At 44.3% G+C, this 12,132-nt stretch overlaps 1 protein-coding gene across 1 annotated transcript in view; it reads right to left on the bottom strand.

Annotated features, from left to right (window-relative positions):
* Sptz (zinc finger FYVE-type containing 26 spastizin) overlaps window positions 1-12,132 on the bottom strand; it is a 183,896-nt gene that overhangs the window by 44,263 nt on the left and 127,501 nt on the right. Inside the window, exon 38 of the mRNA XM_050180184.2 lies at window positions 3,855-3,950. Coding sequence (XP_050036141.1) covers window positions 3,855-3,950 — 96 coding nt within the window. The remainder of the gene's footprint in view (window positions 1-3,854; window positions 3,951-12,132) is intronic.

Raw genomic sequence — 12,132 nt, 5'->3', positions numbered from 1 at the left:
CTCCCTTCATGCTCACTTTTGTGTTGCTTGTCATGTTGAAATACATAGGAGTTTGATTGGCATTGCCGATCTGGCCAAGCAAGTATTGTCACAAGTTGTGGAGCTTCATACAGTGCCTATGGAAAGCGAGGACTTTCCCCTAGATGCGGCAAGCAGCTTCTGGCACACACTGGTACTCGAGCAGAGAGAAACCAGACCTTTTCACAACCTTTGATGCCCAAGCTCTGCTGGCTTTGAAGTTTGTCCAGGGTATACCCGCTTCTAAAGCAGAGACCCGGGCTTGTTGTGTGACTATGTCACAGGTCAATGGCAAGGACTGATAGCATATTTCAGTGACGAGCGCCACAAGATAGGCCTCCAGCTCCGGAAAGCGTCCCAACTTCGATCCATGGAAACCACTTTGTGTTGTAGCCAGGAGAGAAGAGCGAGATGGCCAGACAAGGAATCACATAACCACACGTTTATTAGTCTCTCAGACGTGTTCTATCTAAAGATGAAGAAGCATACGCTGCTAGACTGCGGACCACACGCTGTCACGGGGAACATCCTCGCCCTGCTTTAACCAGATGGGAGCATCTACAACATGTCCCCAGTAGAGCAAGTGAAGTTTGCTGCAGCAGACGGCTTAAAGCACCTCCCACATCTGGTATTCGCGTGGGCAATGTCTTGGCAACATGAAACAGCGTCTGCAGCACCTTCACTGATACTGGCACTTTCTGCGTTGGCATTAGCAGAGGAATACTGAGCTAGCTGGGTCCTATTCCTGCGTACAGCAACAGTGCCAGTGCACCCAGTAGAACCGAGGCTCATCAGCTGGGGCTTGTACTGTCGCTTTGCGCTTGAGGTCTGTCAACCAGACAGAAAGAGATGACAGAAAAATTGCCATTTGTTTGCATCTGCCGGATTTTTGTTTCTTGCCAATTGTTTCTCTTGATGGATTGTAAACTTCAAGGACAGGGCAGGATGAGAGCACTGACTTCCATCTGCTGAACGCCTGTTGTTGTGGAGCATCACAAGTGACCTATTGCTTCTTTTACAGCAAAAGAGTAAGTGGTTGCAGGACTTCAGAGATATTGGGAATGAATCTGGCGAGGTATGTTGCCATCCCGAGAATTCCCTGCAGCTCGGTCCTTTTTTTTGGGCTCTCCATTTTCAAAATGGCTTCAACCTTCTTTTCATCGGGTCGTATTCCATCTTGGTTGAGCCAGTGTCGAAGGAATGTAAGGTGCTGGACATTAACTAAGCATTTGCTTTCATTCAACGTCACTCCAGCCTTGACGAGTAGCTGAAGCACATTTCTGAGTGTTTCATTGTACTCATGCCCTTTCGAATCCCAGATAAGGATGTCGTCCATGTGACAGACAACCCTGTTGATGCCTCGTAATATGCACGACATCTGTTCCTGGAAGTGTTCAGAAATAGACGCAATTCCAAACGGTAAACGGTTGAAGAAGAAGTGCCCAAAAGGCAAGATGAATGTGGCGAGCTTTTTAGAAATTCCGCACAGCAGAATTTGCCAAAATCCAGAGTTAGTGTCCAGTTTGAAGAACACTTTGGCCCCGTGAAGAAGTCCAAAAGGGTGCTCCATGAAAGGGATAGGATGCCATTCTCTCAGAATGTGGTGGTTCAGTTCTGCAGATTCTCATGTCTCCGGAGGGCTTTGGCACGAATACCATTGGTGCACACCACTCAGTCGGCTGATCAACAGGTGATATGACACCGACTTTCTGCATTGTTTGTAGTTCCAAATTTGTCTTTTCGTACAAAGAAATCGAAATGCGCCTCGAAGAGCTGAGCGCGAAAGGTTTCGCTCCTGCTTGCAGCTGAATCCGATGTTTTCTGTGCAGCTTGCCGAGTCTCTGGAACAATCAATGCTGGAGTTGGGCTACTCCTGCGGCTGGAACAAACTTTTCGTCTCAACCATATAGCTGGTGAGGAGTAGCTGAGAGAAAAGGTCTGTCCTTCAGTGTCTGTTATATTTGCTTTGAGAGGGCGGTTTCGTTGGTGCCAGTGTCAATCTTCAAGTCTACTGGCTGACCTTGAACCAAGACTGTTGCCTCCCACGTTCCAACATCCGACGTCTTGATCGCCCCGAGGAATCCTGCTTCTAAAGTTGCTTGATGGGTTTCAACACAATCGAGGCTCTGCAACATGCATACTGAGGCATAATGACCCTTTCTTCGGCAATTCCTGCAGGCTTCCGAGCGGGCTGGGCAGAGGGTGCAAGAGTGATGCCCTTGACCACGCCAACAGCCTGGTTTCTGTATGCTGTTTTTACAGGAGGAAGAAGGTGGCTTGCTTCCGCCGCATGAATAGCCGTCACTTTTGTCCTGTTTTGAAGTACACCAACTTATTTGGGGACCGGATGCAATTTTGTTAACAGATGGCACTTCCTTGTGGAGCTTGGCTTGTTGCTGATGGATGCTCTCGATCTGGCGGATGGACTCAAGAGCCTTTTGAAGAGTGATGTCTGTGTCAAGCTGTAGGCTGGCGGATATTTGCTATTCTGGTGTTGAATCTGGCTCGTTCAAAGAATATGTTGCGTCGTGGGATAAAATATTTGTCGATCTGCTGTACAACTGCTTCGAATCTCTCGGAGTTCTCTTCAGAGAGAGGAAAGGTCATGTAGATTTCCTCGGCTTGCTCGCCTATGATGTAGAGTAGCGCATCTACTTGATGTTTCTCAGGCTTCACGCACAACCCTGAAGAGCTTAGAAAATGTTAAAATCTTTGTTTCCACTTCGGCCCTTCATTCGGCGACGAAAGTTGAAGGTGTCCGGCGGTTGAATTACGAATGATGCCATGGCCTCAAATGTTAGGCAGTCGCATTGCTTGAGTTCCGAGATGTGCGTATCGGGAGCAGATCACCGGCGTTTCCTTGCTGGTGTCATCCTCCGCACGGAGGATGACTATGAGTCAATGTCTGCTGATAGCACCTGTTCTTGTGACACCATGTTGTAGCCAGGAGAGAAGAGCAAGACGGCCAGACGAGTAGCCACACAATCACACAATTAATAGTCTCTCAGAGGTGTTCTGTCTAAGAAGAAGAAGCATACGCTGCCAGATTGCCGACCACATGCCCTCACAGGGAACTATCTTGCCCTACTTTCACCAGATGACAGCTTCTACCACACTTTGCTTGCCATCGAAGCTGAAACATTTGCCTCGATGCAGCTGCCACTCCCGCACCACCCAATTCCGAAATGTTGAACTTGTAGCCTGTCATATAGTTGTTTGTTGCTTTGGGGTTAAGAATGGCAGACCTCTTGAATATTGCCATGAATGAGTACCAGATGCTTATTGGACCCAGGGAACTCATGACGATTGATGAAGCACGACATTAAAACGTGGCTGACAGTCAAGTCAAACATTTCAAATAAAAAGACGGTGTTGGTTCTTCCATCAACTATTGATACTCCCCAGAAGCACTGCCATTCCAAGTGTCGACACTGCCGAAATTGGAACAGTGGCTTGTCTATCAACTATAGACACTCTCGTGAGCACCATGTGGGCAGTAATAGTTTTAAAAAGTTAAAAAATCATTTTGAAAAAGCGTGCGGAACAGCCAAATGCTGCGGGTAGAGCCACAGAGCAAACATAAAATTGTAACCAGACTGTAGCTTCTCTGATATTTTGTTTGTCTTGCCTTTATTGGTGGTTCCATGCTTTGGTTTCAATTGTAAATTGACCTCCCCAAATTTAAAAAAAAAAATAGGTTGACTTACTATTGTGTAAACATGGCAATACAAAGCTTTAGAAAACACAGCTGAGAACAAGCAGCTGCATTCCAAGATCATTTAGGGGCCCTTTTAACATGAAAGCTCAGAGTAGAATATTATATTCTAAATTCCCACCTTGCTTATGCCAGGGTAGCGAGACTTCTCAAGGTTTTCAATGATTTCTTTCAGCAGCGGGCTCTCACTGGATGAGTTCCCACGATCCTTGAGTTTCTGCCATAACAAAGACATTTCATGAGGAAGCAGAGCACACAAACACGTATAAATTCCATTATTCTTCCAAAAAACAGTTACACTTGAAAGCTGCTTCCACTAAAACAATACAAGTCGGCACTTAAGTGGAAGTTTTCATTCAAGGAGACCTCCGATTTCCCGTTCCAGGTGCATATGCAGTACAAAATGTTCGATTAGGCCATCGGTGGTTTGGTATGAGCAAAATTTATTGCAAATTAATACCAATCATGAAAGCAGAATGTTTCAACTATCAAAAGATAACATAAATAAGAACTAAAAAAAAAGTAGAAAACTTCAAACAAGTTGACGCACCAAATTTACAGCACTGTACCTCTGCACAATAAACAGATATAGCAGTTATCTAAACTACATCCATTAGAGCATCGAAAGCAGACAAATATTACCATAAGATATTAACTTGCAGCTTGTATCCCATTTACTTTGCTCACTTTTAAACTTTACAAAACTCTGATTCAGAAATTACTGCCATATTTATTAATGCTCTGTAATCTATCAATTTGGTTCACTCCAGATGCACTAACAGATGCTGTTCACAGGAAAGCAATATCTGCTTTTATTCAACAGTTACAGCAGTGGTTCCCAAATGGGGGTCAGTGCAGCCATTTTTTGAGGTCTGCGAAATCCATGCCTGCAAAAAAGAAAAGAGAGAGAGAGATACTTTTTTCCTTTTTCTCTTTCTTTTTTCCTTTTAGTGTGGGCGTGGCCACTGCAAACCTTGAGGCATTCTAGTTGGGGACTGAAGAAATGTTTCTCCTCCTCCATGCTGCAAAGCTTTTGTCACAATTCTCTACGGCACATGCATGCGAGCATGCTTTTTCCAGGCTTGCGTAGTTGAAAAGCAAATATAGAAACAGGTTGAATGTGGCTGCAGATATTCAACTCTGCTTAAGTGTGACCACACCATGTATTCACAAGCTCTCCAGATTAAATTGCCATGGCACTTTTGTTTGACCATTCTTTACCAGGTAGCAATAGAAGGCACGTGTTTCACGCCACATGTTGTATTAGCCCTTTGAGGCACTGTGTACACAATTGTGTATGCCAAGGTTGTGAATCAGCAGTAAAGGCACTGATGAAAGAAATGACATTTAAAATGCATCACATACATCTTAAAACACTTTTGATTTGAATTGTGCTGCAAGTTTCAATAACATGTTCAAAATGTTTTAATAAAACGAGTGGGAAAGTAGACAGTTGGATGCTTTTACTTGGTGTAAGTATGTTGTATGCAGCGGGTTCACTTCTTTCACTGTGTTTCGCAATTCGTTGCGCAAGGCACAACTTTTAAATGGCTGAATAGGTGCTTTTCAAGGCGGCTAGACATGGAATAGTTGATGTTCTCATATCTGATTTTCCTGTACGAGTTTTCGCATGGAGTCCACGTTCTCTAAACATGACAAAATGCACTAAAGGATTGACAATTGTTAATGTATTTTGCAGCTGTACACTTTTCATGATTCTGAAAATCTTGGAAATGCGGTTGAAGTAAGTTTTAAATCAACAGAACCAGTTAGCACCTGAAAGGGGAGACGTGGCTTTGAAAATTAACTTCCCTATTTATTCATGGATTTTGATCCATGAAAGTTTGATCCATCCAAGAAAGTTTCAAAGTGATACCTTGAGAACATTTTATTGAGCAGTATTTTTCTCCCTTGAACTTTCTGGAGGGCTTGGAGAGCTTGAAAAATGTGATGGAAGGCTCGTTGAGTATTGACTGCATAGGCACCTAAATACATGCTGAAGGTCATGACAATCTTCTTTTCTTTTTTTTTCACAACACAAGTTTTTAGGAGTGTCATTTGTTATGTTACCTTCACATCAAGCACACTTTTGGGGTGAACAGAAAGCCATATAAAACGTCAAGATAGAAAAGTGAGACTGTCACGACTTGCACTGTAGCCAAAGGAACATGACCAAAAAAAAAAGCCGAGCCAAAATAGGCTTAACGGTAACAAATAAATAAGCTCCAGAAACTGAGCACAAAGGTATATATAAAAAAAGTTTTCAGGAAACGGCTCTCAACAGGGGCTGCGCATGCAAGTGATCGAGAAAGAGGTTGTCAGGAACATGTATGCCACACAAAGTTTCACCTTCTCTTACAGTTCCCTAAAAGGCACCGAATTTGTAGTCTTTGGTGTGTTTTGTGATGTGGGGCTTCTTGGTCATGTGACCTCTGATCTGGTGTGCTTTCGACTACATCCCCCCCCCCCCCCCCCCCGTTCTTTTGTCATTCTTTGCTGCTGCTCTACAAAGAGCGTGGTACGTGGTATCTGGGTTACAAACCAAGTGAGGTATAGATTTCTGTGTGGGCATGAATATAGCTCCAGTGTTGTACCTGCAGATTGCCTCATGATAGCAGTCTCCAGTGCAATCAGTGTGGCATTTTTTTTTTCTTCTTTAGGTAGAATTGACCATGTTACTGAATGAAGGCTCCTCACCAGCCTTTTGAGTCATCTTCCCTTGACAATGGCTGCAGAACTCAGGATCAGAGAGCCACTGAGATATTCAGCTACTAGGTGCTTTCCAGCTTGCGCTTTTGTATGATGCCTCAGTTATGCAGTGAGGTGTCTGTGCCAGGCCAAGGGGCCTAGTGAATAGAGCTCATGACGAGGTTTTTTTATGAAGGGCATAGGTGGAAAGCTTAAATTTTTCAAGGTGGGGGGGGAGGGGACTGGGGCCCGACCAGCTTTCCAACCCTTTTCCCCAAACACATACTATATATATATATATATATATATATATATATATATATATATATATATATATATATATAGTATAACCTTTAATAACAGTTTCACTTGAAGAAACTTTGTGTGACCTCACAGTAGAAGACAGTTCAGTTTCACAGCCTGAGTCCTCTCAGACCACCAAGAATCTGGCGTCTCTCAATGGTGTAATTTTCCTTCGTGAAATTGTTTTATACTTCGCTATCACTAATACTGCTTCACCCTTTTGGAGAAACAGCAGCATCTCTCTCTCTCTATTTTCTGTGAGTTTGAGTATAAGCGCTGCTGCGCATCACTTCTGTTGATTCTGCTTTTGAGTGAATCCGGCTTGGCCTCATTTCGGTGTCTAGAGTGTATACAGGGTGTCCCACTATCAAGCACCAAGACTTAAAAAAGAGAATTGCATTACTCAAAGAAAACCTATTGCATATTGTTTCCAGTACAGTGGAATAGCTGCCAGTAATTTCTTTCGTTCATCATCATCCTCATCATCATCATCAGCCTAGTTACGCCCCCTGCAGGGCAAAGGCCTCTCCCATACTTCTCCAACTACCCCGGTCATGTACTAATTGTGGCCATGTTGTCCCTGCAAACGTCTTAACGTCATCCGCCCACCTAACTTTCTGCCGCCCCCTGCTACGCTTCCCTTCCCTTGGAATCCAGTCCGTAACTCTTAGTGACCATCGGTTATCTTCCCTCCTCATTACATGTCCGGCCCATGCCCATTTCTTTTTCTTGATTTCAACTAAGATGTCGTTTACCCGCGTTTGTTGCCTCACCCAATCTGCTCTTTTCCTATCCCTTAACGTTACACCCATCACTCTTCTTTCCATAGCTCGTTGCGTCGTCCTCAATTTCAGCAGAACCCTTTTCGTAAGCCTCCAGGTTTCTGCCCCATATGTGAGTACTGGTAAAACACAGCTGTTGTACACTTTCCTTTTGAGGGATAGTGGCAGCCTGCTGTTCATGATCTGAGAATGCCTGCCAAATGCACCCCAGCCCATTCTTATTCTTCTGCTTATTTCAGTCTCATGATCCGGATCCGCGGTCACTACCTGTCCTAAGTAGATGTATTCCCTTACCACTTCCAGTGCCTCGCTACCTATCGTAAACTGCTGTTCTCTTCCGAGACTGTTAAACATTACTTTAGTTTTCTGCAGATTAATTTTTAGACCCACTCTTCTGCTTTGCCTCTCCAGGTCAGTGAGCATGCATTGCAATTGGTCTCCTGAGTTACTAAGCAAGGCAATATCATCAGCGAATCGCAAGTTGCTAAGGTATTCTCCATCAACTTTTATCCCCAATTCTTCCCACTCCAGGCCTCTGAATACCTCCTGTAAACATGCTGTGAATAGCATTGGAGATATCGTATCTCCCTGTCTGACGCCTTTCTTTATAGGGATTTTGTTGCTTTCTTTGTGGAGGACTACGGTGGCTGTGGAGCAGCTATAGATATCTTCCAGTATTTTTACATATGGCTCATCTACACCCTGATTCCGTAATGCCTCCATGACTGCTGAGGTTTCGACTGAATCAAACGCTTTCTCGTAATCAATGAAAGCTATATATAAGGGTTGGTTATATTCTGCACATTTCTCTATCACTTGATTGATAGTGTGAATATGGTCTATTGTTGAGTAGCCTTTACGGAATCCTGCCTGGTCCTTTGGTTGACAGAAGTCTAAGGTGTTCCTGATTCTATTTGCGATTACCTTAGTAAATACTTTGCAGGCAACGGACAGTAAGCTGATCGGTCTATAATTTTTCAAGTCTTTGGCGTCACCTTTCTTATGGATTAGGATTATGTTAGCGTTCTTCCAAGATTCCGGTACGCTCGAGGTTATGAGGCATTGCGTATACAGGGTGGCCAGTTTCTCTAGAACAATCTGACCACCATCCTTCAACAAATCTGCTGTTACCTGATCCTCCCCAGCTGCCTTCCCCCTTTGCATGGCTCCTAAGGCTTTCTTTACTTCTTCTGGCGTTACCTGTGGGATTTCGAATTCCTCTAGGCTATTCTCTCTTCCACTATCGTCGTGGGTGCCACTGGTACTGTATAAATCTCTATAGAACTCCTCAGCCACTTGAACTATCTCATCCATATTAGTAACAATATTGCCGGCTTTGTCTCTTAACGCACACATCTGATTCTTGCCTATTCCTAGTTTCTTCTTCACTGTTTTTAGGCTTCCTCCGTTCCTGAGAGCCTGTTCAATTCTATCCATATTATAGTTCCTGATGTCCGCTGTCTTACGCTTGTTGATTAACTTAGAAAGTTCTGCCAGTTCTATTCTAGCTGTAGGATTAGAGGCTTTCATACATTGGCGTTTCTTGATCAGATCTTTCGTCTCCTGCAATAGCTTACTGGTTTCCTGTCTAACGGCGTTACCACCGACTTCTATTGCGCACTCCTTAATGATGCCCATGAGATTGTCGCTCATTGCTTCAACACTAAGGTCCTCTTCCTGAGTTAAAGCCGAATACCTGTTCTGTAGTTTGATCCGGAATTCCTCTAGTTTCCCTCTTACCGCTAACTCATTGATTGGCTTCTTGTGTACCAGTTTCGTTACTGAGATTTAATTAGGTAATTATAAATTAATATAACTCGAGAAGCATTGTCGTAATTATCAAAGTGTCAATGAGGCATGTGTAGGCTCCCCCCAATGGCATCTAACTGTGGTGTTTTCAGCAACATACTAATTGCATACAATTTTTTCCGACTGATAAAGAAACCAGACGAAAAATGAAAAATACAACAAGATTGTGCTCCCACCTGCATAATAAAGCAGCGCCCTCAACTAAGCTGATTGAAAGCAATAGGAGGTTCCGATACAGTCTTTGACTATGTAACCGCCTTCTGTATACTAAATACATTTAATGTAACCCAACTTGTAATAATAAATTCTGATTCTCATTCTGAACTGCTTTGCCTGTGGCAAACCCGAAGAGACAGCACACCATCTTGATAATGGTATGGACGGAGCACCAACAGTAGGTTTCTCAGCTTCGCAGCTATTCCTTCTTCTCATTTCTACGTCACACTTATTATCCGTCTCTCAAGGCCGACTGATTACGTTGATAACAAAAGCCCCTTGATAATACAGCCGAAGTGCCGCTCTGACTACGCATGGAACGCGAAAAGCAATGCAATAGGCATAGAATGTCTTCAAATCCCAGCTCTGCTCGCATCACATCGAAAGAGTCGCAGCTATATTTTGGGGCAGAAACTTGCTTCGGACCAAACCCACATTAATGTGACGGTTTTACTTTTAATTAGAGTGTATACGTGCTGCAGAAACAGGATCGTGGCAAAAAATAAATTCGAAATAAAGAGACCGGGAAGCGACTCATGTGTAGAGAAAAGGCAAAACCGATGTGTTCAGTAAAGTAAATGCAACACTTCTAATTGAGACAAATTGTCAATCGGGACGTCTGCACAAAAAAAAATAGAGAAAAAAAAAGTCCACGCGGAATTTTCTCTGGGATTTACCTGAATGATGCGTAAACATGTCATAGTACCGACGTGATGTTTCATGGTAGTATGCTGGCGTGTTTGGTATAATTGTGAGAACGACAATGACAAAACCGTGAAATGGAGAAGCACGATTGCAATACCGAACTGTTAAGGGAGACCTGCATGAGACGAGCTAAAAGTGGCGAGTAGAAGCAATAATCACTAGTGTTCTAGACAGCCCGCTGCGGATGTGGACGTGGGATGAAATGACCCCGAAGATGTAGCACATGAAGGCAATATATGCAACATTTATTAGGTACACTGAACCATTATGAACTGTGACCAACCATGCTCCGTAGGCGGCTAAGACTAGCGCAGCGGTGCGGCCCGTATCTTGAAAGCGATCTGTGAAAGCCACAGAGTGCGGCACGTGCTGAGAGCTCCGTGAGCGCGGTGTTCTCGCCGCTTCGTTGGTGTTGAAGCGACAGGCACCACGCAGGTGAATTCACTTGCTGTTGCGGGCACTATGTTGAAGACGATCGTCTTACGAGACGGACGGAGGGACGATTTTTCCGTTGGTTAATGACAGAAATGCTTTTGCATTTAAAACCATCAGGCTATGCCTCACCGCTGCACATAATGCCCAGGTGGCCTGAGCCCAGGCTGGCAACCTCGCAGGTGCTTTTCTCATTAAAGTCTTTTCCTTCCTTTCTTCCTTAAAACCATCAGATTTCAGTGTGCCCTTATTATTTATGAATTCGCAAGCGCCGTTGAACACCAGCTGCTGCCTAGAAGACGTGCTTGGATAGGTCTCCTCCCGCAGCTATGCAGTACTGAGTTCACTTTATCACATCTTCTGTGGCTTTCTTGATGACCGACGCTGGAACTCTACAGCAGACATCCGTTATCCTTGCATTGAGCTCATCTGACTTCTATCTCGATCATGTAAGCACAATCTTTCACATAACCCCGAAGAAAGAAATCGGGTGGAGAGAGGTCAGGTGACCTGGCCGGCCAATTTACAGGCTCGTGCCTTTAATCTTATTTTAAACAGAACAGCGCATATTTTGACTGGGACAAGGAGGGAGACACGACACGCACGAGCGCTGTCCGTGCCGTGTCTCCCTCCTCGTCCCTATCAAAATATGTGCCTTTCTGTTTAAAATGGCTTACCAACTCGCCCAAACGTCCGTTTTAACCTTCCAATCTATTGCGCATTAAAAGTCGCATCCGGCCAGTTTCGTGCTTGGCTGCTGCTGTATATGGGTGCCCCATCTTGCTGATACCACAGAAGTGGAAGACGTGACAGCAGGACTTTGCTGAGAAACTCATCCACCCCTCCTTCAAGGATTTCGTCCACAAAATGATGTCCAGTCAGTATGTGAGCGAAGAAGATGGGACCGATTATAGCACTGGCGTAAATTCCGAACCACACGATGGGCGACCACTGGTAGTGGTGCCGATTGCACTTTACCCAGTGTGGATTGTAGTTACTCCAAGAGTGTGTATTGTGCTAAGTTATTTGGCTGCTTCTGCAAAAATTGGCTTCATCTGCGCACATGATGTTGCTAAAAAAGTCTGGTGACTCATGGGCTTTTGTGAGAACTAAATTTTATCTTCCAAGCATTGGTGCACGTTGAGGTGGTATGGGTGAAGGCCGAGGCATTTAGAATCCTCCAATGTGATGACTTGGAAATTAGTAGCTGGGCAGCCATATCCCGCACGCTAGCTAGCATGAGGGTTTGAGGCCATAAATGATAGAACATCTGTGCGTAGGCTCGGACTCAAAGATGAAGTTCTCCACCTCTGTTCTGGGAGCTACTGGTTTGTCTCAGGTTTTCATAATTTCTGATGATAGACAATGCATTTGGTCTACCTGCCCTTCCATAACTGATATATATTTGCAGCATTCCTCTTGTTGCTATTTGCAGCTCCCAAGGCAAGGATCATGTTTTCCTTC

This window comes from Dermacentor andersoni, chromosome 7 (genome assembly GCF_023375885.2).
Source record: "Dermacentor andersoni chromosome 7, qqDerAnde1_hic_scaffold, whole genome shotgun sequence".
NCBI lineage: Eukaryota > Metazoa > Arthropoda > Arachnida > Ixodida > Ixodidae > Dermacentor > Dermacentor andersoni.
Note: the sequence above shows the minus strand (reverse complement) of the source record. Positions and strands in the feature narration are given on the sequence as shown.